Here is a 27084-nt window from a genome sequence, read left to right as displayed (position 1 = left end):
CCAACATCCTATGGTGGAACATTGTTCCCCCTAAAACCCCGCATGGAGACCTGAGCTCCCAGGGTTCTCAGGGCAAAGGATTGTTGACGGTGCCCGTGTCTGTCGGTGCCCCTCTTTCGTCATAGAGATTACGGTCCTTGGACGGTGACCATTAAGGTTCCTGAGGATTTAGCAGTTCTGACTCTCTGAAGTTCTAGAACATGTTTAATCCCCGGGTTCTAAAACCATAAATTCCTCAGATCTTCTAAGGGGCCAGATTTGTTTTTGAAATTAAAACGATCACCGGCTTAAAATCTTGGTGGTACGCAAAGGGTAAATAGCGAGATAGTCTTCGTGCAGCACATTTCTGCGAGCCCACCACTGTCCGTTCTTGGAGCAGCCACTGTTACTGGTTTTATATACATTCTCTTGTCTTAAAACTTTTTTTTTTTTTTAATATATTTTATTGATATTTTACAGAGAGGAAGGGAGAGGGATAGAGAGCTAGAAACATCGATGAGAGAGAAACATCGATCAGCTGCCTCCTGCACACCCCCCACTGGGGATGTGCCCGCAACCAAGGCACATGCCCTTGACCGGAATCGAACCCGGGACCCTTCAGTCCGCAGGCCGACGCTCCATCCACTGAGCCAAACCGGTTTCGGCCTCTTGTCTTAAAACTTTAAAGAGTTTAAACTTTCAAAGAGTACACATTGATTATATACATTATTTTCAAGAGGTTTTATTTATAAATATACTAGGGGCCCAGTGCACGAATTTGTGCACCTTGAAAGGAACTCTGGGCCGCGAGGCCCCCAGTCCCCAGTCTGCTGGCAGCCCCGCTCCCACACGCTGATGGCGCCAGCCCCGCTTGCACCCACTGACGGCACGGAGCAATTGGGGCCAGCACCGTCAGCGGGTGCAAGCAGGGCCGGCGCCAGCAGCAGATGCGAGCGCCCAGTGGGAACACGGCACACAGGAGCAAAGAGTTTTCTCTAACCAGCAGAGGCTCGCCCCAAGGACAGCGACCGGCACCCTGCCTTGGTCTGGCACCCCTGCTCACCTGCTCCACCATCCCACTGCGGCCGACACCTGCCATGTTCTGTGCTCTGCCACCTGCTGGCGGCGCCCGCCATGTTCTACACGCGCCCCCTGGTGGTCCGCGCATGTCATAGCAACAAGTTGTTCAGTTGTTCCACCGTTTGGTCTATTTGCATATTAGGGTTTTATATAGAGAGATAATGAGGTAACCCTGGCCAGTGTTTCTCAGTGGTTAGAGCCTCGACCCAAGCACTGAAGGGTCTGGGTTCGATTCCTGGTCAAGGACACGTACTTGGGTTGCAGGTTCTATTCCTGGCCCCAGTTAGGGCACGTGCGGGAGACAATCAGTGTATCTCTCTTGCAGTGGTGTTTCTTTCTCTCTCTCTCTCTCTCTTTCTCTCTCTCTCCCTCCCTCCCTCCCTCCCTTCCACTCTCTCCAAAAATCAATGGGAAAAATATCCTTGGGTGAATAAATGTGTGTGAGTGTGTGTGTGTGTGTGTGTGTGTGTATATATATATATATATAGAGAGAGAGAGAGGGGGGGGGGGGGAGAAGATGAAAAGTAGAAAGAAAAGGGGCATACAAAGATACAAATACTATGTAAACAATTTACTGTAAAGGTAATATTGTCCTCTTTTGATGCAGACGATAGCTCTTTGGAGATATTCTTATATAAACAACGAGATATAGTAGATATGTATAGATATTCATATATAAACAAGGAGATATAGTAGATATGTATAGATATTTATATATAAACAAGGAGATATAGTAGATATATATAGATATTCATATATAAACAAGGAGATATAGTAGATATATATAGATATTCACATATAAACAAGGAGATACAGTAGATATGTATAGATATTCATATATAAACAAGGAGATACAGTAGATATGTATAGATATTCATATGTAAACAAGGAGATATAGTAGATATGTATAGATATTTATTTATTTATTTATTTATTTTAAATATATTTTATTGATTTTTTACAGAGAGGAAAGAAGAGGGATAGAGAGTTAGAAACATCGATCAGCTGCCTCCTGCACACCTCCTACTGGGGATGTGCCCGCAACCAAGTTACGTGCCCTTGACCGGAATCGAACCTGGGACCTTTAAGTCCACAGGCTGACGCTCTATCCACTGAGCCAAACCGGTTTTGGCGATATGTATAGATATTTATATATAAACAAGGAGATATAATAGATAGGTATAGATATTCATATATAAACAAGGAGGTATAGTAGATATGTATAGATAGGCACTTTTCTTTTTTATGCAAATAACAGCACAGTGTAGGCTTGCTTTGCAGTCTGTCTTGAAGATCACTCTATTGTTACATAAAGAGCTTTCTCATTCTTTTTATTTTTTTATTTTTATTGATTTCAGAGAGGAAGGGAGAGGGAGAGAGTAATAGCAACATCAGTGATGAGAGAGATTCATGGATCAGCTGCCTCCTGTATGCCCCACACTGGGGATTGAGCCTGCAACCCGGGCATGTGCCCTGACCTGAATCAAATGGTGACCTCCTGGTTCCTAGGTCGATGCTCAGCCAATGAGCCACGTCAGTTGGGCGGAGCTTTCTCATTCTTAATGGCTGCATAGTATTCCATTGTGTGGAAATAACTTGTTTTACTTACCTATTCGCCTATTAAGTGGTATTTAGGCTGTTCCCAGTTTCTGGGCCTTAGAAGAAAAGGACGATGCCATGCATAGCCTGCCTCCATGTGCATCGTGTCACCCGGGAGCTCCTGGGTCATTCTGACAACCGCTGTCAGAGGCCTACGCAGAGATACGGCCCAGGCGAGGAATGCTGAGGTTGCCAGGATCACCCAGTGTAGGTTCTGGCTTTTCCAGGTGATGCCACCCTAACTGTCCCCTCCCTCCACCAGGCGGCCCATCCCCCGCACCCCTGCACCCCAAGCGCAGCCCAACCAGCACGGGGGAGGCGGAGCTGAAGGAGGAGCGCCTGCCCAGCCGGAAGGCGAGCTGCAGTGCTGCGGGCAGCGGGAGCCGAGGGCTGCCCCCGTCCAGCCCGATGGTCAGCAGTGCCCACAACCCCAACAAAGCAGAGATCCCAGAGCGGCGGAAGGACAGCACGAGCACCCCTGTGAGTGGCCGGGGCTGGGGCAGGGTCGGGGCTGCGACCACCCGAGGCCCAGCCTACAGATGCCACTGGGCTCACATTTTCTCAGACCTTGGCGTTTCCCATCCTGCGCCCCAGACCACCACACAGGACTCCTTGTTACAACCGTTCACGCACTCATTCGTTCAACAAACATTTGCTGAGCGTTCTCCCTTTGTCTGATCTTGTGCTTGATGCTCATATGTAAATTAGCATTCAGAGTCCGAAGGAAGCATACAGTGTGCTTTGGGCAGGAAGATTTAATACAGGGAACTGGGTGCGGTGCTTACAAAATTGTAGGACGGGCTGGAGAAGCAAGCAACGGACTAGACCTGTGGGAATGACGCCTTGTCAGCGGGCCAGACACACCAGGAGCTGCCCCTCTGAGGCTGCCTGCAGCACTTTTGGATTCCAGAACACACGGTCATGGCTCCAGTGCGAGACTCCGGGACTTCACCCTCAACCAGAGGCCCTGTGACGTCCAGCACCTGGAAGATGGCGTGGGGCCTGTGGAAGCAGAGACTAGAGCAGTCTCTGCGTGGGGCCTGTGAGAGCAGAAGTCAGGTCCTCATGAGTGCGAAGATTGGCAGGACCCGTTCCTGTCCAGAGCCTGAGCTGCCGACGAGTCTGAGGAGTGTAGGACTTGGCTTCTGTGGCTTCCTGGAGTGGCATGGTGCAGCTGAGGGAACCACAATGCCCTCAACAGTGGGAGACCCAGGTGCAGGCAGGTCATAGGAAGGGGCTCCGGACTCTGAAGCCATAGAGACCGAAGTTTGAATTACACTGATGAGCTGTGTGTCCTTGAGCAAGTGACTTTACCTCTCTGAGCTTTAGGGCTCCATCCTGTGAAATGAGCTCATTAAGAAACTTGGGTCATTGTGAGAAGAGAATCTTGTACATAAAGTACTTCACACAGTGTCTGGCTCAGTAAGCACTCATTGAGAGCTACTGTTAGTGTTAAATAAACCCACAGCTTAAGAAGGGAGAAAAGGAACAGCAAATTAGCCCTCCAAGAAGGAGAAGGAAGGAAATAATAGAAGAGAAGTCAATAAAAGGGAAAACAAATGTACACTGGAGAAAACCAACAGAGCCGCAAGCTGGTTCTTAGAAAGGTTGGTGGAAGCACTGGCCCCCCAGCAGGACTGATTGAGAAAAAAGATAGCAAACACGGATTACCAATATCAGAATGAAAAGGGGACTCTGTTGTAACATGAAGAGACAGTAAGACGGTAGTAGGAACTACTTTAAGCCAATAGATTTGACCACTTAGATGAAATGGACAAATGTCTTTATTTTTTTTATTTTTATTTTTTTAATATATTTTATTGATATTTTACAGAGAGGAAGGGAGAGGGACAGAGAGCCAGAAACATCGATGAGAGAGAAACATCGATCAGCTGCCTCCTGCACACCTCCTACTGGGGATGTGCCCGCAACCAAGGTACATGCCCCTGACCGGAATCGAACCCGGGACCCTTCAGTCCGCAGGCCGACGCTCTGTCCACTGAGCCAAACCGGCCTCGGCTGGACAAATGTCTTTAAAGACACAGTGAACCAAACTGACAAAAAAGGAAACAGGAAACCTGAACAGTCGTATATTCCTATTAAAGAGATTGCCTCCATAATTTAAAACTTTCCCATAAAGAAGATTCCAGACACAGATGGCTCTAAATGCTTCCAAACATAAAGAACACCGGTCTGAGACAAACAGCCTGGATTCGAGAAGAGGGCTCACTTCCCAGTGCCGTTTATGAGGCGGCATAATCCCGAGAATGATATTTCTGTCCTCGGAGAGCTCGGTTCTGTGAGGGAGGGACGGACATGTGAACAGATGTTGCAGTGCAGAGTGATGAAGGCTGCTTTGGGGAGGCCCGAGGCGGCACCTGACTCAGTCTGGAGCTGGGGGTGGGGGTAGATCATGAAGTGACACCTCAGTTGTACATAGGAGTGAGTCAGGGGGAAGGTAGGAGGAATATCCAAGCAGATGAGACCGTCTGTGCAAAGGCAAAGTGGAGAGACACCGTGTAGCATGAATGTGTTTTAAAAGTTTGTTGGTCTGACCAAGGGGTGGTGGAGCGGGAGAGATGGACAAGGCTGCCCCTGGAGCCTCCCTGACCCCTCCTCCTCCCAGCCCTGGGGCCTCCTGTGACTCAGCCTGGATTGCTGGGATGGCCCATGAACCTCGAGTCTTTGGTTTCTTTAGCCCAGAGGAAACCATCAGTTTACACACAGGCCTCTCCTTGTTCATAATGAGGGAGGCCAGAGAGGGTAAAAGTGAGGGTAAGGAGTGTCCCTTCATGCCCTCAGTCCCCTCCTGGCCTTGTCTCTCACAGAACAACCTCCCTCCCAGCATGATGACCCGCAGAAACACCTACGTTTGCACGGAACGCCCAGGGGCTGAGCGCCCGTCCCTGTTGCCAAATGGCAAAGAAAACAGGTATGGAGGGGGCGGCAATGGAGAAGGGGGAGCGGGGAGTGGGATGAGGTGAGCAGGGCCCCCTGGATCTGAGGTGGGTAGATGTTGGGGGACAGGGGTACTGTGGGTACTGAGGAGAGTATGTATCTGCCCTGCCCCTGGGAGAATATCCCCCTCCCAGACTCCCCTGAAAGTCCTCCTCCCTTAATTAGTCAGCACAGGGAAGCAGTCTGCCCTGTTCCCTGCCCACGAGCCTTAGAAATCTGAGTTTTGTTTTGTTTTTTGAATGATCCATTTTTAGAACTTAGAAGCCCAGAATGTCACAGCTTCCACATCCTCTGGTTGGCTTGTTTTCAAACTTATTTGCTCGTGTCTGTTCAGTCTCTTTCAGCTGGCGAGTGAGGGAACCAGTGCAGACTGGCTGGAGACGAAAGGGAACGAATTTGTTCATGTCAGAGTTCAAGTCCAGGAGTGGGGGTGGGGGGACTTGGGGATAGTGACACTCCTGCCCACCAGGACTGCTGGGACATAAAAATAATAATTCATCAAGCAGGAACCCTGTGCCAGGCCTCTGCACCTTAGCTGGTGGAATGCCCTTAACCTTGCGAGGTAGATGCTGGTATCCATTTTACAGCTGAGAAAATGAGATACAGAAAAGTTAAATAAACTATCCAGGGCCACATAGCTGGTGAGTCAAGAAGCAAAGATTCTAGACCAGGGGTCCTCAAACTTTTTAAACAGGGGGCCAGTTCACTGTCCCTCAGACCGTTGGAGAGCCGGACTATAGTTTAAAAAAAAAACTATGAACAAATTCCTATGCGCACTGCGGGCCTGGGACAAGTCAGCTGCTAAGCAGGACAGGCAGCGGCACCCGGCAGGCCAGATAAATGTCCTCGGCGGGCTGCATGTGGCCCGCGGGCTGTAGTTTGAGGACGCCTGTTCTAGACTGACTCTAGAGTCTGTGTTTGTAACCATTGTAATGCATGGCCTTCCAGTTCTAGTCAAGAGACAGTGTATAGTTAGGTTATGGACTCAGCTGCTGAAACCAAGAGACCCCAAGGTGTCATGGCTTAAATGAAGTGGAGGTTTCGTCCTCTGAGAACCCAGACAGATTCCGCCATCTCAACATGAGGCTCCGATCTGGGTCTCAGGCTGCTGCAGCAGCTGCCACCATTTCCCAAACAGCCAGAGGGGCGGAAAGAAAGTAGAGGGCAAACAGCATTCTTTTTAGGCCCAGAAATAGTACCAAGCACTTTTATTTTTATTCTGTTGGCCAGAGCATGGTCATATGACCACCCCTAGCTGCAAGGGAGGCTGGGAAATGTAGTCTCTGGCCGGGTAGCCCTGGGCTGTACTCATGCTCTTAGTTAAAGGTTTGATTACTATAGAAAAACAAGAAGGATGGGTTCTAGGGGAGAGATAGTGGCATCTGCCACAGTCATGGTTCCCTCTTTGAGATCCAGGCTGGTGCTGGGTCCCCTGGAAGGATGGAGATTGGAGTTTGGGGCCCTGCTGTCAGAACTGGGAGTGTGGGAGGGGCTAGAGGAGGGTTCTGGGACAGTGGGGCCACCACTGCTCACACACCATCTTGAGAGAGTTAAGAAGCAGGTCCCCTCCTCTTTATTTTCACCTGTTGAGAAATTGTCACAATGAATATAGGTACCCTTGACATACACATCTATTCGTTTCCCAAGTTTGGATAATGGAAGTTGAGATAGCAGAGTATTTGCAAAGTTGATTTGGCTCCTGAGATTTGAATGCCAAATAGCAAAGGATTCATCCAAAAATGTGTCTGAATCTATTCAATGCTGAGTTTGGAGAAAGGAGGGCTGGGACAGGGCCGGTTTGGAGCGGGCAGAGTGTGAAGAAGGGACAGTTAAGGAGGGGTGCCTTTGGAGGGGCGGTGCAGGACACAGCTTGCACAACTCGCCCTTCTCTGAGCTCGTGGTTGGGAGACGTTTCCGATCTCAGGACAGGGAAAAATCTGTGGGACTGGGGACTTGGCCTGCCTTGGGGTCCCTCTCTGACTTGTTCCTCTCTGCCCACAGCTCGGGTACCCCACGGGTGCCCCCCGCTTCCCCTTCCAGTCACAGCCTGGCTCCCCCATCAGGGGAGCGGAGCCGCCTGGCACGGGGCTCCACCATCCGTAGCACCTTCCATGGTGGCCAGGTCCGGGACCGGCGGGCAGGGAGCGGGGGAGGCGGGGGCGTGCAGAACGGGCCCCCTGCCTCTCCCACACTGGCCCATGAGGCCACACCCCTGCCCACCGGGCGGCCCCGCCCCACCACCAACCTCTTTACCAAGCTGACCTCCAAACTGACCCGAAGGTTAGTCCCACGGGACATGGGGGACAGGGGTCGAGGTTGGGGGCTGATGGGGCTTTACCTGTCTCCTACTCAACTCTGCCTCCTTTACCTCGATATCATCTCCTCCACTTCCTCCTCCTCATCTTCCTCCTCCTCTGTCACCCTTCACTCCCTCCTCACACTGCAGGGTTACCCTCGATCCCTCTAAACGGCAGAACTCTAACCGCTGCGTTTCGGGCGCCTCTTTGCCCCAGGGATCCAAGATCAGTAAGTCCTTTCCACCCTCTGCTCTCACTGGCTCTGCCTCCTTGTCTGCATGTCCGAGCTGTGTGTGCAGCCATGGGGGGAGGGGGTGCTGTGAGCGGGAGAGGGGGTCTGTATGTGGGGTCATTTACTCATTTAATAAACGATAGTCTGGCCCCTGGGGCCAGACTCAGGAGGTTTAGACCCCAGCTCTGCTGAGTGACCTGAGCAGGGCCTCCCTGGGCCTCGCTTTCCTCTTCTGTGAAATGGGGGTGATAATAACAGTAGCTCCCTCATAGGGTGCTGTGTGGACCGAATGAGGTGATATATGGACCGAGCTTAGAATGTTGCCTTGAAAAATGCTTTATAAATGTTTGCCATTATTACTCATTGAGCACCTGCTGTGTGTTTGGCACCATCCTGGGCCCTGGAGTAGAGTGAACAAGATGTACTTTGCCAAGCCCTGCCCGGGCAGAGCCAACATTCCACTAAGGGACCCAGACAGTGAGCAGTAAATAAGTAAAATACATAGACTGTCAGGTAGTGACAAGCACGAAAGAGAAAACTAGGGCAGGGAAGGGGGTCAGGGGTGTGGGAAGGGGAAGGTGCAGCTTTACACGGGGCAGGCCTCACAGAGGAGGGGTCATTGGAGCAAAGCCTGAGGAAGGGGGGTGTGTGTGTGTGTCACCCCTTCTACACGTGGGTCTCTGCCCACCTGCCTGTTTCTTTTGTCTTCCAAATTCTTCAGTGTCTTTCCTGCGACCTGCACTAACCATCTCAGAATGGGCTCCCATTCTGGGCGTGGAAAAGGAGAGCAAATCCCGACTCTAGGCCCTCCCCTGCCCAGCTCCAGCCAGCAGGGAGGCACTGGGGCCAAGGCAGGGCTGCCAGAGTCTTGGAGGCAGTGGGCTGGGGGAGAGGAGGCTCCCTATGTCCAGGTCAAACACTCTGGCCCCCTCTCCTCCCCTAGGGTCTCAGACGAACCTGAGAGAATCGGGGGACCTGAGGTCACAAGGTAAGTGCATGTGCCTAACCCAGGGGTGGGCAAACTTTTTGACTCGAGGGCTACAATGGGTTCTTAAACTGGACCGGAGGGCCGGAACAAAAGCATGGATGGAGTGTTTGTGTGAACTAATATAAATTCAAAGTAAAGGAGCGGAGGGGAGAGCAAGAGAACTGGATAGAACAGCTGGATCCGGCCCGCGGGCCGTAGTTTGCCCACGGCTGGCCTAACCCCTAAATGCCACACTATCCCTCTCCCTCACATGCCTCAGACCCCACCTACCTCAGCACTTCCCCGCTTCCCCCTGGTCCTTAGATGGGACTGAATCTCATCCTTTAAGGCCAACTCCCTAAATCCCCCCGTGACCCTCCCTTCTCTACCAGCAGCTCTTCCTCTCTGCTCTGCCGATGGCCCCTCATTTCCACCCCATCCTTAAGCACTTCCTCTTGACATTCTCTAACTTCAGTCTCTCCCTTCTGTAACCAGCTCCTCCCCCTGTTGACACCACACTCCTTTCCTCTCATCCAATGAGCAGAATGGTGGCCAGCAGCTCTGGGCCAGCTGGTGGCAGACAGAATCTAACAGCCCAAGTAGAAAGTAGCTTAGACTTTGAGGGCTAGTCCATCTGTCATGCTTATTCAGCTCTGCGATTGTAGCACCAAAGTGGTTATATTCAATACAAACAAATGGGTCTGGCTACGTTCCAATAAAACTTTATTTACAAAAAGCAAGCAGTGCTATACTTTGCCCAGCCCTACTTTAGTTTGACAGGATACCAGTTTAGAGACCCCCCCAGTGGAAGTAAAGAGCTGCCCCAGTAGTTCCAACAAAGTCCCAGGACTGACTCTCATTGGCTGGGGCTTGGTCTCATGTCCAACCAATACCTATGGCCGGAGGGATGGAGTATTCTGATTGGTCAGATGGAATCATGTGCTCATCCTTGAGCCAATCACAGTGGCCAGGGAGATGGAATGCTCTCATTGACCAGAACTGAGTCGTGTTATCACCCTTGGCACTGAGAGGCAGTGAGCCCCACCTAAACCAGAAAGACTAGATCTGCAGTACTTCTCAAAAGGAACACCCTTGGTACTCGAGGCAGGATATTTCTTGGTTGTGCAGGGCCCTCTTCCCATTGCAGAACATGTGTCGTCCCTGACCCTCCCATACACAGCTAATAAATGCCCACAGTGCTCCCATCCCAAGACACTGTGACAATCAGAAAGCCCCAGACATTTCCAAGTACCCCTTCTTGGTGAGATCCCGTGGTCTAGAGTGGAGAAGGTTGGTCCTCCAAGGGAAAAGGGACTGTTCTTATCAGAAGGATGTATTAGTTAAGAAAAAGCCCAGCTGCTGGAGCAAAGAGACCCCAAAATAGACAGGAATAAATTTCTCTTTTACACAAACCATGTGGCCAGGCCAGGCTGGCAGGGCCCCCCCGTTCCCCAGGCTCATTCAGGTAGCCAGGTTCTTGCATCACCATCCTTTAGAGCCTTTGGCCACCTTCACAAGAGAGGCTGCCTCGTGCTGCTGCTGATACAGCTCACAGGACATGGGCACGAGGGTCCAGGCCTGCAGTGTCCGCTGAAGGAGGTGATGCATGTGCAGGTGCACGCGTGTCACTTCCACTTGCCTCCTGGGATTTGGAGGCAAGGCCATGCCCAGCTGCAGGGGAGACTTGGGAATGTAGTCCCCGGCTGGGTGGCAGCCGTGTGTCCAGATGAAACTTTGCACTGGGGATGACAAGGCGACAGGCTCCGAGGGGACATCTAGGAGTCTGTCCTGAAGAGGGGACAGCGCGTTGCCTTCCCCTCCTCTCCCATCTGTGACCTCTAATGTCTCCCCTCCTCAGTTGCCATCTACCTTGGGATCAAACGGAAACCGCCCCCCGGCTGCTCCGATTCCCCTGGAGTGTGAAGCTGACCAGCTCGCGCCCACCCGAGGCCCTGATGGCAGCTCTGCGCCAGGCCACCGCGGCCGCCCGCTGCCGTTGCCGCCAGCCACAGCCGTTCCTGCTGGCCTGCCTGCACGGGGGTGCGGGCGGGCCCGAGCCCCTGTCCCACTTCGAAGTGGAGGTCTGCCAGCTGCCCCGGCCGGGCCTGCGGGGAGTTCTCTTCCGGCGCGTGGCGGGCACTGCCCTGGCCTTCCGCACCCTCGTCACCCGCATCTCCAATGACCTCGAGCTCTGAGCCACGGCCCTGGGTCCTGTCCTCCTCCTCGTCTCCTTCACTTCTGCAGGAGGAAAGGGGTCGTGAAGGGGATTCTCCCTGTCGTCCCCCCGGTTGCTCTGACTTGGATTTGGGGGCAAAGACTGTCTCCTCTGCTGTTCTCTGGGGATGCTCAGCATGAGAGGAGGGTGAGTGGGCTCAGCAGGGGCGCCTTCAGCCAGTCCTGACCCCCGCACCTGCATCGGGCACCTGAGGAGACTTCGGGGCAGGGCAGGGGCAGGAGCAAAACTGAGGACACTTTTCCGTTCCTCCCAACAGTTCAAGAATTAGGCCTTGGGCCAGGGCAGGAAGAGTTGCTGAGCCTGTAGACCGGCGAATTTGGGGGCTGGGAGTGGGGGTCAGAGGCAGACTCCTTCCCTTTCCCTGCCCCTCGTGCTCGAACCCCCCTCCCCGCCCCAGGCTGGTGCGGGGCACTTTGTATAAATCCTTGTAAATACCCCCACGCCCTCCCTCTGCAGAGATCTCTTGAGGAGCTGCCGCTGTCGCCTCCGGTTTTTAAGTTATTACACCCCCACCCCCCTCCTCTCTCAGCCCCCTCACCTGCAGCCTGTTGTCCAATAAACTTAGGAAAGTCCCCCCTCCTCCACGCTGTCCCTGGGGTTTTCCTTCCCTGCCCTCATCTACAAGTGAGGTGAAGAGGAGGGGTGTGACTTTGGGCCAGTGGTTTCTCCTTTCTGAGCCTCAGTCTTCTCATCTGCAGAATGGGAGCAGTGGGGGTGTGAAGGTCAAGGATGCTTATAGAACAGAACTCAGCCTCATCCACAGGCCCCCAGTTCCTAGGTGGGACCCCCCATTCATCCACTCACGTGCCCACCCACATGTTATACTGGACTCTAAGCCACTTCCTACTCCAGTAGTACATTTATTCAATAAACAGTCATTGATCGGTGCCTACTCCGTGCCAGGCCCAGTGCTGGACATGGAGACAGAAGGAGCCCTGTGCACAGGGGCCATGGGTTATGACAAACACTAAAGAAACCATTGTTTGGGGGATCCCAGAAGAGAGAGGAGGTTGAGAAGGCATTCCAGAAGAACTGATGCCAGAGCTGGGTTTTGAAGGATGAGTTGGAGTTAACCAGGTATTGGGAATGCCCTGGACAAGAGCCGGGATGCGTGGTATATCTTCAGAGAACTGTGGGTGATTTAGTGGGGCTGCTATTTGTGTGTGTGGCAGGGGGAGAATTAGCAAGATCAATGCTGAATTAGGACTAATAATCCATCTACATTTAAGCCAAAAGCTATTTGTTCGCTTGTTATTTGATAGTCGGGGTGCCTGACTTCAGGTGTGGCTGGGTCCAGGCAGCAGGCCATCTCATCTCTGCTGTGTTTTTTCCCAGCGTGAGTTTCATTCTAGTAGTTTTATCCAGTAGACACTCCCTGTTGGTGAACTGACCCCAGCAGTTCCAACTTCCATCGCTCCCGTTTAGTTCCTGCAGCAGAAAGTTCCTTATTCCAACTTCCAGCAAAAGTTCCAAGACCAATTCTAATTGGCTCAGGTGGTCATGTGACCATCCTTGAGCCAATTATTGAGACTCGGGTGGCAAGGGCTGTATGTAGGGATTTCCCAGAGGAAAGTCAATGGGTCCTGAACAGCAGGGAAATGGAAGTTCAATAGACAAGCAGTTGTCCTGGCTGGTTGCTCACTGATTGGAGCATCTGCCTGTGTACTGAAGGGTCGCAGGTTCGATTCCCGGTCAAGGGCACATACCTGGGTTTCGAATTTGCTCCCTGCCCCCGGGTCAGGGCTCATGCGAACCAATTGATGTGTCTCTCACATGGATGTTTCTCTCCCTCCCTCCCTTCCACTCTCTGAAAAGCAATGGGAAAATCCTCAGATGAGGAATAACAAAAATATATATTTAATAGACAAGCACTTGAGGACTGTCCAGTATGGGAAGGCAGGTCTTGTTCGCCCAGCACCTTGTGGGCCAAAGTGAGCAAGCTGGGTTTGTATCCCAGGCCCTGAGGAGCCATGAGGGCTGTGTGCAGGGAAGAGCCCTGACTGTGCCTCAGGTGCCCACTTGGGGCATGGTAGGGTCAACCCTAGCTCCTCGTGAGGCTGATAGGGAAGTCATGAGGAATAAAGGGTCGCACAGATGGAGTGATCAGTGTTGAAAAATTCAGGGGCTGGGGCAGAAAGGCACCCCTCTTTTACGGAGGCCAGAATAGCAAACTGCTGAAAGTCGTTTATAGTTGAGAGGCCAGGAAAGGGGGGGGTGGGGGAACCAGCCCTGTGCTGGGGACACAGTGGTGACAGCCCCAGCCCTGCCCTCAGGGCTCGGTTCAGTGAAGGAGGCAGCTGTGTCCTTGGTGCTGAGCCAGACTGGGCAGGGCTGGTACAGAGGGGTGGGCGGAGGGGGGGGGGAGTCCAAAGGGGAGCCAGCCTCAGCCACTGAGGGCTTCCTGAAAGGAGCAGCGAGGTGGGGCAGTGAGGTGCATAGAAGGACAGCCTGCATGACTGGCTGGCTGAGAAGCAAGGGAGTGCAGGTTCCTCGGCAAATGGCATATGATTCAGGGTGAGGGGAGGCTGGACAGGGCCTTGCAGATTGTGGAGAGGGGCCTGGGCCCTATTCTGAGGGCCTGGGGAACCCTTGGCTGTGAGCAAGGGGAGGTCTGTGCTGTGAAGGGCGGGAAGGAGACACCAGAAGAGTGGGGGAGAGGGCCGTGGCCAGGTAGCTCAGTTGATAAGAGTGTTGTCCCCATATGCCAAGGTTGTGGGTTTGATTCCCGGTCAGGGTACATACAAGAGGCAACCAGTGAATGCATAGATAAGTGGAACAACAGATCTCTCTCATCAAGACATGAATTTTAAAAAGAGTAGGGAAGAGGTGGGGGCAGAACCGACCGAAGCGGGGGAGAAAAAGAGTGGGTTTAAGGGGTCCTCAAACTTTTTAAACGGGGGGGCCAGTTCACTGTTCCTCAGACCATTGGAGGGCCGGACTATAGTTTTTAAAAAAAAACTATGAACAAATTCTTATGTGCACTGTGGGCCCGGGACGAGTCGGCTGCTAAGCAGGACAGGCAGCGGCACCTGGCGGGCTGGATAAATGTCTTCAGTGGGCCGCATGTGGCCCGCGGGCCGTAGTTTGAGGACCCCTGGAAGACATACGAGGCAAAATGGTCAGGGTGGGCATGGCAGCTGCCAGACACTTGGTCTGCGGATCTGACTGACTCAGCCTGTCCCGCTGCAGTGTCGTGACCTGTGTGGCCTCGGGTGGCACTGGGCTTAGTGATGGGTCCTCAGTTGGGGACAATCTTGTAAAGGATCCTGGCAGCTGATGGGCCTGCATGGCTAGACCTTTGGAGCCGCTCCTAACCTTCCTCTTTCTGTCATCTCTGGGAATTCTTGGGGCTCTCTGGGCCTCAATTTCCTCCTTCCTGCTACTCCTCGGGACCAAGCTCTCCAAAAGGCCAGTCTCTGAAGACTTCACGGGGATACTCTGCCCCAAGTCCCTGCTGGAGGAGGAAACGGCTTTCGCAAAGACATGAAGGTGGAACTTGCAAGTGTAAGGAGCAAAGAGTATATAGAGGAACCGCGGGAAAAGAACAGAAAAAATGAGCCTCAGCAAACAGTGCGTGCCAGCTGGACAAATCATAGGAATGCCTTTTGAGAGGCGCGGGAGCTATGGCAGGTTCTTGGGCAAAGGGAAGTTGAAAAGACGGGTAGCAACGCAGAGGGCTGAAGTCAGACCTCACAGAAGGCCAGCGGAAGCGTGACATGTGCACGTGAGGATATGCATAGGCGGGCTCCGCTGGAAGCCTGTCGCCTATTTCAAGTCTCGGGCACTGTGGCCTGGGTTTCTCCCTCACGCACCCTGTGCTTGAGATCTGAGCCAAGTGTGAGCAGGAGCCGAGGTTGGGAAGGGCCCAAGCGTGGCTATCTGACCCTGGGCCACACCTCTTTGCCTTTCAGATTCCCTTACAGAGCCTTATAATTTTTGGATTACACTCTGTACCCTAACTTTGCCTCATCTGGGATAGAACTTGCCTAGAGAGGGCGTAAATCACTTCGAGGTCACATAGCAGCCAGTTAGGAAAGTCCCTCCTCCTTCCTCAGTAACTTGCACACAAGGTTAAGGCCACCATTGCTTTTATTCGTTGTTTTGAGTGGAGAAAAAGCATGAGCGCCACATGTGTAGACGCTCTCCATTGCAGAGCTCTGGGGAAAGCAGAGGTTTCTCATTGGCCAGAACCCAGAGGACGGAGCCCATTGGTTGGAACTCTGGTTGGGTAGGGCCCCTCGGGGACCAAACCATTATAGGGCGGCCTCCGGGGGGGCCAGGGGCGGGGCAGGGGGAAGGGCGTGTCTCCAGTGGGCCGGGCCTTCCCTTCGCCTGGGGTTCCAGCGGCAGCGGCGGCGGCGGGCGGGCTGGGCGCCTACTTCTGGGCGGGGATCATGTCGTCGATGGACTGGCCCTTTTCCAGCTTCTTCTCCATCTCCACCATGAGCTTCACACCGTCCACCACCAGCTGCACCTGTTCTACCTCGGACGAGCCCAGCCGATCGGCGTTGGACACGTCGAACACTGAGCCCACGGCAGCTGTGTCCACGCCACCTGCGGGAGCAGAAAGCGGGGGCCTGAGGAGGGAGCGGAGGTGCCGAGCGGGCCCGGGACGCCGCCCCCGCGCCACGACAGCCGCCTGGATTGAGGGTTACAGACTCGCAGAGCCTCCTAAATGGCTGTCTATCGCGGGCCCACACCTCCGGCTTTAGTTACATCGTCCCCCTAACTATCCAGCAAGAAAATGTAGCATGGTAGGCAAGGGTGCGCTCTGGAGCTGGGCCGACTGGGATCCAACCCCACCGTCTGCCCCTTTAGTTGGGAAACTGAAGCCCCTGGGGGGCGGGGACATACACAGTGTGTACTATGTAACCATGGTGATAGCATGCCGACGCCTATGAGGTAAGCTGTTTTGATGCTCATTTACAGGGGAAGAAACTGAGGCTCAGAGGGGCAGCCCTTGCCGACCCTCAGAACTCGCGGGGACACCCAACTCCCCATCCGCCCTCGAAAAAGGCCCGCCCCCGACGGCGCGGCGCGGGGAGGCGGGGCCGGACCTGTGCCCCGCTTCTGCAGGCGCAGACGGCTTAGGATCTCCTCGAACTTGGGGTGCTTGCTCAGGTGTGCCAGCTTCACGTGCACGCCTCCGCGCAGCCCGGTGCCCAGGTTGGAGGGGCAGGTGAGCACGTAGCCCAGGTGTTCGTTCCACATGAAGGGGTGGCCGGCTTTCTTGAAGATCTCCTCAATCTGAGACAGGTGAGAGGACCAGGGATCAGCGCCAGCGGGCGCCCCCAAATACCCCCAAACCCGGACGGAATGGGAAGGGACAGGATTTGAGGATGTGCGTGGGGGCCAGGTTCTGAGGGGGTGCAGCTGGGGAACTCTGGGAGGAAAGGACCGACGGCACAGATGACAGCGGGATTCTGAAGGGCGGAGCTTTGGGTTCTTGGGGGCGGAGCTTGAGTGGGGGGGGTAGGGCCTGGGGGTTCTCCAGGAGGCGAGGCCTTCGAAATGGGATTGGACGCGTCTGAGGGGGCGGAGTTTGGGCAGTATAGGGAGGAGCCGGCTGCCAGTGGGCGTGACCTTGGAAAGCGGTTGCGAGTGTGTGGGCTGGGGGCTGGTGTTTGGGGTGGGGCGGGTTCCGAGGGGCGGGGCCTCGCAAAGAGGGTGGGGCGTTCCGGGTGGAGTCAGAGTTAGTCGCCAGGGCAGGAACCCACCTTCTGCAGCCCCACGCAGAAGCGGCGGAAAACCTCCTTCATGTTGCCCCCCTTCTCCATGGAGATGACTCGGAGGTGATCCTCCTCGTTCACCCACACCAGGAAGCTCTTGTTGTCATTGTGCCTAGGGTGGGGTGCAGCGAGAGGCCAAGGAATCAGCTCCGCGGGGACCCCGTTTTCCCCCTCTCCAAACACATACCCACCGCTAGAGGGCAGCGGGCTGCGGGGCAGGAGGATTGGCATGTGCTTGGCAGAATCAGAGCCTACACCTGCAGACTAGCGTCACATGACCTGTGAACGCTCAAATCCTGGGAACAAGGACTCTTAAGATTTTCAGTCTTTGAACAGCATTAAAGTACAGACTCTTAGAATCTCAGCATCAGAAGCCCGGAGTCAAGATTGATAAATATTGGAAATCCTACATCTGGTCTCGGGACCAAAGAATCTATCACATTATGACATCCTGGCAACAGTCTCCGTTGGAACCATAACACTTCCGGGTCTGAAAATGTTTGAAACCATGGAATCCCAGAATCTGAAATGAGTGGAATCTTAGAACCTAAAAATCTTGAAAATCTTGAAATCTTAGAACCATCCTATATGTAAATCTTGGCCCTCCGCTCTCCGCTCTCCTTTCACTTGAAACCTAGGTTCTCAAAACCTTTTTAAACCTTTGACTATCAGAATCAGGGATTCAGAGGTTTATAAAAAGCCTTACTCTCAACAGCAGTTAGTAATAAAGATCATACTAGCCCTGGCCGGTTTGGCTCAGTGGATATAACGTCGGCCCAGGGACCAAAGGTCCCAGGTTCGATTCCCATCAAGGGCATGTACCTTGGTTGCAGGCTCCTCCCCGGCCAAGCCCAGGTTAGGGCTCGTGCAGGAGGCAACCAATTGATGCGTTCCTCTCACATCGATGTTTCTCTCTGTCTTTCCCTCTCTCTTCCACTCTCCCTAAAAAATCAATGGAGCCCTAACTGGTTTGGCTCAGTGGATAGAGCATCAGCCTGTGGACTGAAGGGTCCCAGGTTCGATTCTGGTCAAGGGCATGTACCTTGGTTGCGGGCACATCCCCAGTAGGGGGCATGCAGGAGGCAGCTGATCATTGTTTCTAACTCTATCCCTCTCCCTTCCTCTCTGTAAAATCAATAAAAAATATATATTTTTTAAAAATCAATGGAAAACTATCCTCCGGTGAGGATTCACACACACACACACAAAAAGATCATACTAATAGCCAAGGTGTACTGAGCACTTACTATGTGGCAGGCACTGTTTTCTATACTTTACATACATGAACTCATTAACCCTCACAAGAACCAACAGCTATGAAGTATTGTGATCTCTAGTCTATAGATGGGAGCCTGGGGAGAGAAACGTTCGGTGATGTGCCCACGGTCACCCAGCCGGTCAGTGGCAGCGCTGGGATTTGAACCCAGAGTCTCATTCAAGTCTAAGGTCCTAACTGCCCCTTCTCTGGCCCACGTTTCCCAAAATGTGACACAGAGCACAGGGTTGGCAAGGGTGGGGGGTGAGGTCATTTTCTGGTTCTTGAAAACACAATTACTTATGGTCTTGACTTTGGTGGAGGAATGAGAAGGATCATGGGGGGACTGGAGGAGGCTGGAGGGAGGGCAGGGCTTGAGACAGGGGGTCTCACCAGATGCCACGGGCGTCGGGCCAGTCGCGGGCCATGCCTGAAGCCAGCAGCAGTGGGGACACAGGCTTGTCAAACAGGAAGTGGTCGTCGATGAGCTGCTGCTGCTCCTGCTCTGTCATGCTCTTCAGGGGGTAGTATTTCCCCTTGAACTCGCCTGTCAGGCTGTTGAGGGCTGAGAGGCACACGGAGGAGTGGTCAGCAGCCTGTCCCTCCTGAAGTGGGGTGTGAAGGCCCCGGGGACCCCACACTGCTGCCCCTAATGGGCTTGGGCCTTGACCCCATGTATGTCCTAAAGGTGCCTCAGTACCGCATCTAATCCCATATTCATGACCCCCCAAACATGCTTCTCCCCAGCCTGCCAGGCCACATCATGTGCTCAAGCCAGAAACCATGATTCTCCCTTTCCCTGGACCCTCACGTCCAATCCACCTGCAGGCATTAGTGTGGGGGTGCTACTCCTCCTGGCTGGCCAGACAGCCTCAGGATTTGGGGAGCCATCAGTAAAAATTATTATAATATGTATGATAAATATGTATTATGTATATAAGTGTATTTGAACATATGCATATTTATATAACTCATAATTAGTTATATACATAATATACATTATTTGTATCTTACACTATATGTTATATATCATATAACATATACTATATAATTAAAAATAATCTTACAGCCGAAACCGGTTTGGCTCAGTGGTAGAGCATCGGCCTGCGGACTGAAAGGTCCCAGGTTCGATTCCGGTCAAGGGCATGTACCTTGGTTGCGGGCATGTCCCCAGTGGGAGGTGTGCAGGAGGCAGCTGATCGATGTTTCTCTCTCATCGATGTTTCTAACTCTCTATCCCTCTCCCTTCCTTTCTGTAAAAAATCAATAAAATATATTTTTTTAAAAAAATCTTACAACTAAATAAATTATATTTAAAACAAAGGTCGCCTGACTGGCATAGCTTGGTGGTTGAGCGTCGACCTATGAACCGGGAGGTCACGGTTTGATTCCCAGTCAGGGCACATGCCCAGGTTGTGGGCTCGATTCCTGGTGGGGGGCGTGCAGGAGGCAGCCAATCAATGATTCTCTCTCATCATTGATGTTTCTATCTCTTTCTCCCTTCCTCTCTGAAGTCAATAAAAATATATTTAAAAAATTAAAATAAAACAAAGGTAATAAATACTCAGCACTATAACTTCCTAACTATTTTACTATATTTACTATTATCTATGTTCTTGAAGTTATCTTCGTCTACCATGGCTGTGTGGTGGAAATACTATAGGATGATGTGCTGCCGTTCATCTCTTCCCATCTCTGTATGACACCATCACTTAAAATTGGCCATCGTAGCAGAATTTACACCACAGAAATTGTCAGTTGCTGCAAATCAGAGCTTTTTTTTTTTTTTTTTTTTGAGAGCCAGTTGTTAAACGTTTATCAGAACAACATGCGTTCTGATGGTTCAGCCTCCAAAACGTACGCTTTCTTCCCATTCCATAGTCACCCCGCACCCTCCCCCTGGGCCACTGTGGTGCCCCTCAGGGTCTCTCTGCTCCTCCTTTTGCCCACAGTCTGTCCCCCACTGAGCAGCCAGAGGGCTCCCCATAAATCTGAACCTGTCCTTCCTCTGCTCACCGCCCTCCCACGGCTTCCGCCTCCCTCAGCGTCAACGCCAAAGCCCGCCTGACAGCCCACACGCTCTGCCCGACCTGACCACCGGCCGCTCTGCCTCATCTCCTCACCCTCGCGCTCCAGCCAAGGTGGCCTCCTTGCTCTTCCCCCACCTCAGGGCCTTTGCACTTGCTGTCCTACCTGCTGGAACTCCTCCCCAGGTGGGCTCCTCCTGACCGATCAGGTCCCCACGGCTTCTTCACAAGGGAGGCCCCCCCCCCCCCCCGCCCAGTACACCGGTCACTCTCTGCCACGCCCCTGGCTTCCTGGCTGCATTTTCCTTGGGTTCTGTGTTCCTCTCATCTCCCCACCAGGCTGGCAGCTCTGACAACAGTGACTTTGTCTTATTCATCTTGGGAGTCTCAGCTCCACACACAGGACCAGGCCCGCCACAGACATTTGCTGGGTGACTGGGTGCATTTCAGGACCTGGCGCAGCTGGGTGTCCACATGGATCTGCTCAGGGTCCCTCAACACTCCCGCCAGGAGGTCTGCTGGCCTGGCACTCACCAGGCACCCAGGGTTTACCCAGCAGCTTGCACGTTTAGGAAATGGGGACCCCAGGGGGCCCAGAGATCTGCCCGTGGAGGAGCAGGGCCAGAGCTGAGCGACCCGGCAGTGTGCGGTGTGGGGGCTCACCTTCCACGGAGAGTTTCTCCACAGCCCGGCGCTCGCCGCGGGAGCAGTGGGGGGGCAGCGTGTAGCCCTTGATGCTGCGGCCTGTGCGCACGCGGCTGCTGAGCACGTAGTTGGGGTCCAGGTCGTCTCCACCCTGGAGGGCAGGTGGGGTGTCAGGGCCTGGCAGTGCCCCCAAGTCCTCCCAGTTCCCTCTGGCTCTCTACTGCTTCCTGTGACTCCTCCTTCCCCAGCCTCTCTCCCCCCCTCTCGCCCTGGCTCTGTCTCTCCTGCCTCTGTCTCTCTGTCTCTCCATCTCTGTCTCTCAATCTCTGTCTGTCTGTCCATCTCTGTCTCTCCATCTCTGTCTGTCCATCTCTGTCTGTCCATCTCTGTCTCTCCTGCCTCTGTCTCTCTGTCTCTCCATCTCTGTCTCTCCATCTCTGTCTGTCCATCTCTGTCTGTCCATCTCTGTCTCTCCATCTCTGTCTGTCCATCTCTGTCTGTCCATCTCTGTCTCTCCTGCCTCTGTCTCTCTGTCTCTCCATCTCTGTCTCTCCATCTCTGTCTGTCCATCTCTGTCTGTCCATCTCTGTCTCTCCCATCTGTCTGTCCCTGTTTGTTCTCCATACCGCTCTTCCCTTGCTTCTGTTTCTCTTCATCTCTCTCCCTCGTCTCTGACTCTGTCCATCCTCTCCGTTTCTCCCTTTCTACAGACCTGTGTTGAGCCTGGCTCCTCTCTCTCTCTCCCCCCTCCCCTGCTCCACTCCCTTCTGTCCCTCTGTCTCCTTGTCTATCTTCCTCTGTCCCTCTCCCTGTGTCTCTCTGTCTGTCAATCTCTGTGTCTCTGTCTCTCTGAGTGCCCTCCCGCCTGCATCTTCTCTGGCTCTGGCTCTCCTCCCCCCTCTCTCTCTGCACTCTGTCCTCCCTCCCCCCCCCCCCCCGCCCAGGGCAGCCCACCTTGAGGTTCTCATGGTTGAGGTCGGTCTTGTGCTTGTCGGTGGGTTTGTAGCCCCCGTGCCGGTCCTGGATGATGGGGTCGAAGAGGTCCTTGAACACCACGTAGGACTCCTCATCGCCGGCCACACAGCCCACGGTCATGATGAAGGGGTGACCTGGGGGTTGGATGAGGTGAGGGGTGCTCGTCCCCAGCAGCCTGGGCTTCTGGGTGTGGTGTAGACTGCATATATGTGCACGTGTGTGTGTGTGTGTGTGTGAGAGAGAGAAGAGGTCACATCTGAGGGAAGCTGGGAGAGGTCAGGAGGCGTGTGGGTGAGGAGGCTGGGACAGGGCAAAGGACAAGGAGGAGCCCCAGGGCCCAGGCACAGGTGCTGCAAATATCACCGCTCCCGAGTCCCAGGCCAGGGACCTCCCCCTGGAATGTTTCAGAACCCAGGCCCTCAGCTTCCACACATGAGACACTTGCAAGGCCCTCTGACTTCCCGGAGGGGGAAACAGGCCTCTCTCCTGCACCCCAGGACGCGCTGGGGGCCAAGGCTGGGGCCTGCGCTCCCGCCACCCGGTCCCACCTGGCGGGTGTCCTTGGAGAAGGACCACAGCAGCAGCACCGCCCGCCAGATGCTGGCGCTCACTGTGCCCGCCGCTCTAGCATGTCTGGGCCCAGGGAGGGTCAAGGGCTTTCGGGGAGTCTCACAGGAAACTCCTGTGCATTTAGCGAGTGGCTTGCTAGGGGCCAGGTCCTGTCCCCAGCCCTTCCCACGCACAGACTCGTTTGTTTCCCACAACAGCCCCAGGAGTATACGGTCCCCACTTTACAGATGGGAAAACTGAGGCCAGAAGGTAGGATGGAGGCCTGGCAGGCAGCCTCCCAGGCCCCGCCCCTCTGGCCCCGCCCCCTCTGGCCCCGCCCCTGCTGCGCCGCCAGGAGGCTCACCGGGGTTGTCCACACCCGTCTGGATGACGTCGTCCAGAGTGAAGCCTGATGGAGTCTCCTTGTCTCGCAGCTTCTTGTAGAGGTCAGGGGTCAGCACCTTGGCCATGTGGTTGTTGTGCTTGCTGAGGTCCGGGTACTCCTCCTCCGGCTTGTAGTTCAGCTTGTACTTGTTGTGGGTGTTACCGAACGGCATGGCGGCGGCGTGGGGGCCTGGTGGGAAGAGGAGGAGGGGAAGGTTACCGCCTGCCGCAGAGCCCGTCCTCACTCCTGTGCGGTGTGACTTGCAGCAAGCGGGGTCCCCCCTCTGAGCCGCTGCGTTTTGACAGGATACATGGAGAGTCTTGGGTTAGAATCCCAGCTCTGCCACACTTCGGCAGGTGACGCTGGACTAATAACCTTGCAAGAGACTCAGTTTCTCCAGGAGGGGGAATCCTAGGGCTGGAGTGGTCATTGTGGCATGGCTAAGAATGTAGGTCCTAGAATCAGGTAGCCTGGGTTTCAATCCCAGCTCTGCCACTTGCAAGCTGTGTGGCCTTGGGCAAGTTGCTTAACCTCTCTGGGCCTCAAATTACTCATCTGTAAAATAGGGGTCAGAATAGCACTCACTCTGGGGAAGTTGGGAGGATTAAAGGAGTTAATGTATGTAAAGCACTCGGAACAGTGCCTGCCACACAGTCAGCCTTTATTTTGTGCAGCTGCTGCTGCTGTTCTTTTAAAGGTCTATGTGAGGAGCTGGCGAAAAGGTGGAGGGTGCTGCTGGGAATGCGTGTGAGCAGAGAACGGACACTCCCTGAAGTTTCTTGGGTGTTCAGTCAAGGGGTGAGGGCAGGGAGGACAGGAGGGTTGAGTGGCTGCCCCCACCTCTCTTGCTGACAAGTCTCCTGCAGGGCTCAGTTGGGAAGAAAAGCTCAGCCTCTGGGGCCCACAGAACTGGGTTCACATCCCACCTATGCCATTTCCCTGCTGTGTGACCCCAGGCCAGTTGCTCAGCCTCTCTGAGCCTCTGTCGCCTGTACACGGAGCCTTCCCCAGGGGGTTTCCGGGAGGATTCTTTGAGCTCAGGCATGGGCCAGCTGAGCACAGGCCCTGGCGTCCAGTTGTACCTACGGGGATGGTTGCTATTATTGTTATTATTACTTTTGTTCACAAGACCCAGAGAAGAAGGACCCTTCAGCAGTGGTGGCAGGTGCGGGATGCTCATCCCCATTCCAGGGATGGGAAGCAGACAGGATGGTGGGAAGACTGGGACCAGGGTAAGCCGAAGGCTGAGGCATCAGGCTGAGGGCGGGGGGTGGGGAGACCCATGAAAGACCTTAGGAGCTGCTGTCCAGGGTTGGAAATTATTTTTAGAGTCTGGCAGACTCCTTCTCCCCCCCCCCCCCGCCCCCAGCTGCCACCTCCTCCCCCTACACTCCCCACATTCCAGGGGCTCGGCTTGCACCAAGTCAGCAGGCTGGAGACAGGTGGGCCAGGGTGGCCGGGAGGACACGCATCCAGGCCTCAGGGCTCAAGGGCTTCCAGCCCAGAAACCCCCCCTTCAGAGGGTGCACCCACCCCCATCCCTGCTAGGGAAGTGCCAGAGGAAGGCGCTGAGGCAAGGCGGGTGAGCCCGAGAGACACGAACAAAAATAGCCCCAGAGCCACACACACACACACACATCACCATAAACAGTCCCTCGCACACACCTCCCAGCGCAGGGACACACCCAGGACACAGGCACCGAGCAGGAGCCACAGAAAGGCAGACATGTTGCACTGCTGTGAGGTACAGCAGGGACCCACATGGTCACACATGCAAAGACCCTGACAGGTGATGCACAGACCCTCCACAGCGTGTGGCGCCCAGCCCAGTGCTGGTGACAAACCATCGGAGCACAGAGCGGCCCACAGCCCCTCGCAGGGGGGCAGCTGGCAGCTGTCAAGTCTGCTTTCCTCTCCAGGGTCCCTCCCCAGCACCCTGTGCCACAGAGGCCACAAGTCCCAGGAGGGGTTGGGGGCTCACAGACACAAGGTCGACCTTCCCCCACGCTGCCTGGCCACTTGCAGGAGGGTGAGGGGCACAGGCCCGTGCAAGGCCCCTCCACAGCGGGGCCGCCCCGGACCCACCCCGGCTCCCACCGCGGGCGGTACCTGTCTGGGCTGTGCTGAAAGGGCTGTCTGTGTCCGGGACGCAACGCTGACCCGGAGGAGGCGCCTGCAGCCGGGGCCTTATATAGGTGGGGCCTGGGCTGTGCCATTGGCTGGGAGGGGCTGGAGGGCAGCTGAGCCTCTCACCTCGCTGCCCGGGCACGGTGCCCACCCTGGACCCAGGCAGGCCTTGCGCCCAGCCCCAGGCCTTCTATGGGCCTCCCGGGGCAGCGCATCCAGCTGATCCCCTGACCAAGTGCTGAGTCGGGCTGGCGCGAGCAGCTGGCTCCCCGCCAGGGACACAGGAACTGTCCCAGGCACGTAGAGGCCCCCTCCCTGGCCCCCTCCCTGCGCAGGCCGCTCCTCAGTCCCCAGTGGCCTTGACCTGAGCCCTGCCCTGGGGAAACCTCGCCACGGCCACAGGGCGCCAGGTACCCAGTGTTTCACAGGAGGAGCCAGGCCCGCCAGCTGTGTGACTGTGGCCCGGGGCAGGGAGCCGCCCAATTGGAGCCGGGACTGGGCAGCCGCTGCCAGTTCCTTTCCTCCCGGGGGTGTGGGCGGGGGAAACTGAGGCTGGGCTGAGCTGAGATTCAAACTCAAGGCCAGGGTGGAGGCCGCGGTCACCCGCGCTGCCCGCCCGGTGACCGTGACGCGGGAGATTTCCGCTGTGGAGGGGACGGGAAGGACTCGCCCGCCCCGACGGGGATTTATTTTTAGAGCGCGTTTCGCTGCCTCCTCCGCGAAGGCCCAGCCTCGCCTCGGGGCGCTGGGGCGGGGGAGGGGGGGGGGGCGCAGGGCAGGTGGTGGGGGGGTCGCCACGTGTCCGGGTTAATTATAACTGGCGGCTCGGGTGTCCCCGGGCCTCGCCTCCTTACAAGGGCAGCAGAGGCCCAGGGAGGCCGTCCCCACCCCCAGGGGAAGGGCGGCGACTCCGCCGAGATCTCCGAGCCCCGCTGGGAAGATCTGGGCGGAGCAGGAGCTCTGGGCACCTCGGCTGGGACTGGACCTCGGGGCGGAGAAGGGGCGTCCGAAGCGGGGGAGGCACGGAGGGAACCGCTTCCTCCGCCTGGGCGACGCCAAGATTGCGGGGCGAGCGCACGGAGCACCCGGGATGGCAGAGAAGAAAGCGTGCCCTTCCCTGGGCCCCTTCCCTCTGGGCTTCATCCCCGGGGCTCCAGGCAGTGGGGGCTGAACTAGGGAGAAGGGTGCTCTATGCTCTCTGCTCTCCCCAGACTCCTGGTGGGGACCGGCTGCTTAGAAAACGCTTCCTTGAGGCCCAGACCCTGACCTCTCCGTCCACCTGTCCCTTCCCAGCAGAGTGCAAAGGCCTCCTGCATGGTCAGGGAAGCCGAGCCCCGGGACTAAAAGGAACGGGGCTGGAATCATTACGCATTTTATAGAGACACTAGTGACCCGGTGCCTGAAATTCGTGCACATTAAAAGGGGATTAATTAGAGGAAATAATTTAATATTGCTATTTGCCCTTTATAATAGAAGTGTCAGAGATGAAAGAAAATTAGTGAAATGTATATGAAAACCTTCCTCCTGTCAGAGTCTGGGGTTCACCACGGGACCCAGAGTCAAGTCCCCATCCACCCACATGCACCTCAAAATCATGTGAGACCCAGACCCGGCCAGGCCCCCCTCCCCCAATTGGGCTAGATCCAGACCCGGCCAGTCCCACCCTTGTCAAGCCCTGCCGGGCAGGGGGCATGGCCTGAGGTCCCCCAGCCCAGACGGGGGTGGGGGGCGTGCCTTGAGGTCCTCCATCAAGCCCCACCAGGTGGGGAACACGGCCTGAGATCCCCTGTCAAGCCCCGCTGGGTGGGGGACATGGCCTGAGGTCCCTGTAAAGCCCTGCCAGGCAGGGGGGTCGCAGGCTCAGGTCCCTTGGCCTGGTGCTGGGGTGGGGGGTGTGGCCTGAGGTCCCCTGTCAAGCCCCTCTGGACAGGGGCATGGCCTAAGTTCCCCTGACCCAGCACTGGGGGTGCACCTTGAGGTCCCCCGTCAAGCCCCACTGGGTGGGGGGCATGACCTGAGGTCCCCTGTCAAGCCCTGCCAGGCA

General features: G+C 55.1%; 2 protein-coding genes across 3 annotated transcripts in view; one reads left to right on the top strand and one right to left on the bottom strand.

Annotated features, from left to right (window-relative positions):
- Nucleotides 1-12236, top strand: part of MARK4 (microtubule affinity regulating kinase 4) — a 31410-nt gene extending 19174 nt beyond the window's left edge. Inside the window, exons 13-18 of one of the 2 annotated variants that reach the window (XM_080645618.1) lie at nt 2921-3138; nt 5487-5590; nt 7618-7896; nt 8063-8142; nt 9089-9133; nt 10971-12236. In XM_080645618.1, the coding sequence (XP_080501744.1) occupies nt 2921-3138; nt 5487-5590; nt 7618-7896; nt 8063-8142; nt 9089-9133; nt 10971-11035 (791 nt within the window). In that variant the 3' untranslated portion in view covers nt 11036-12236. The remainder of the gene's footprint in view (nt 1-2920; nt 3139-5486; nt 5591-7617; nt 7897-8062; nt 8143-9088; nt 9134-10970) is intronic. The other variant, XM_080645617.1, reaches the window with a different exon arrangement.
- Nucleotides 12237-15414: 3178 nt separating this feature from the next.
- On the bottom strand, nt 15415-25654 carry CKM (creatine kinase, M-type). The gene is made up of 8 exons (XM_080644532.1): nt 25023-25654; nt 22893-23102; nt 21959-22113; nt 21023-21155; nt 18726-18897; nt 17066-17189; nt 16406-16595; nt 15415-15902 (listed from the first exon to the last, which is right to left on the bottom strand). The coding sequence occupies exons 2-8, from the start codon at nt 23083-23085 to the stop codon at nt 15724-15726; spliced, it is 1146 nt and encodes a 381-aa protein (XP_080500658.1). The 5' UTR covers nt 23086-23102; nt 25023-25654; the 3' UTR covers nt 15415-15723.
- Nucleotides 25655-27084: the final 1430 nt, after the last annotated feature.

The sequence above is a fragment of the Plecotus auritus genome (genome assembly GCF_963455305.1).
Source record: "Plecotus auritus genome assembly, chromosome: 10".
In the NCBI taxonomy this organism is placed as follows: Eukaryota; Metazoa; Chordata; class Mammalia; order Chiroptera; family Vespertilionidae; genus Plecotus; species Plecotus auritus.
Note: the sequence above shows the minus strand (reverse complement) of the source record. Positions and strands in the feature narration are given on the sequence as shown.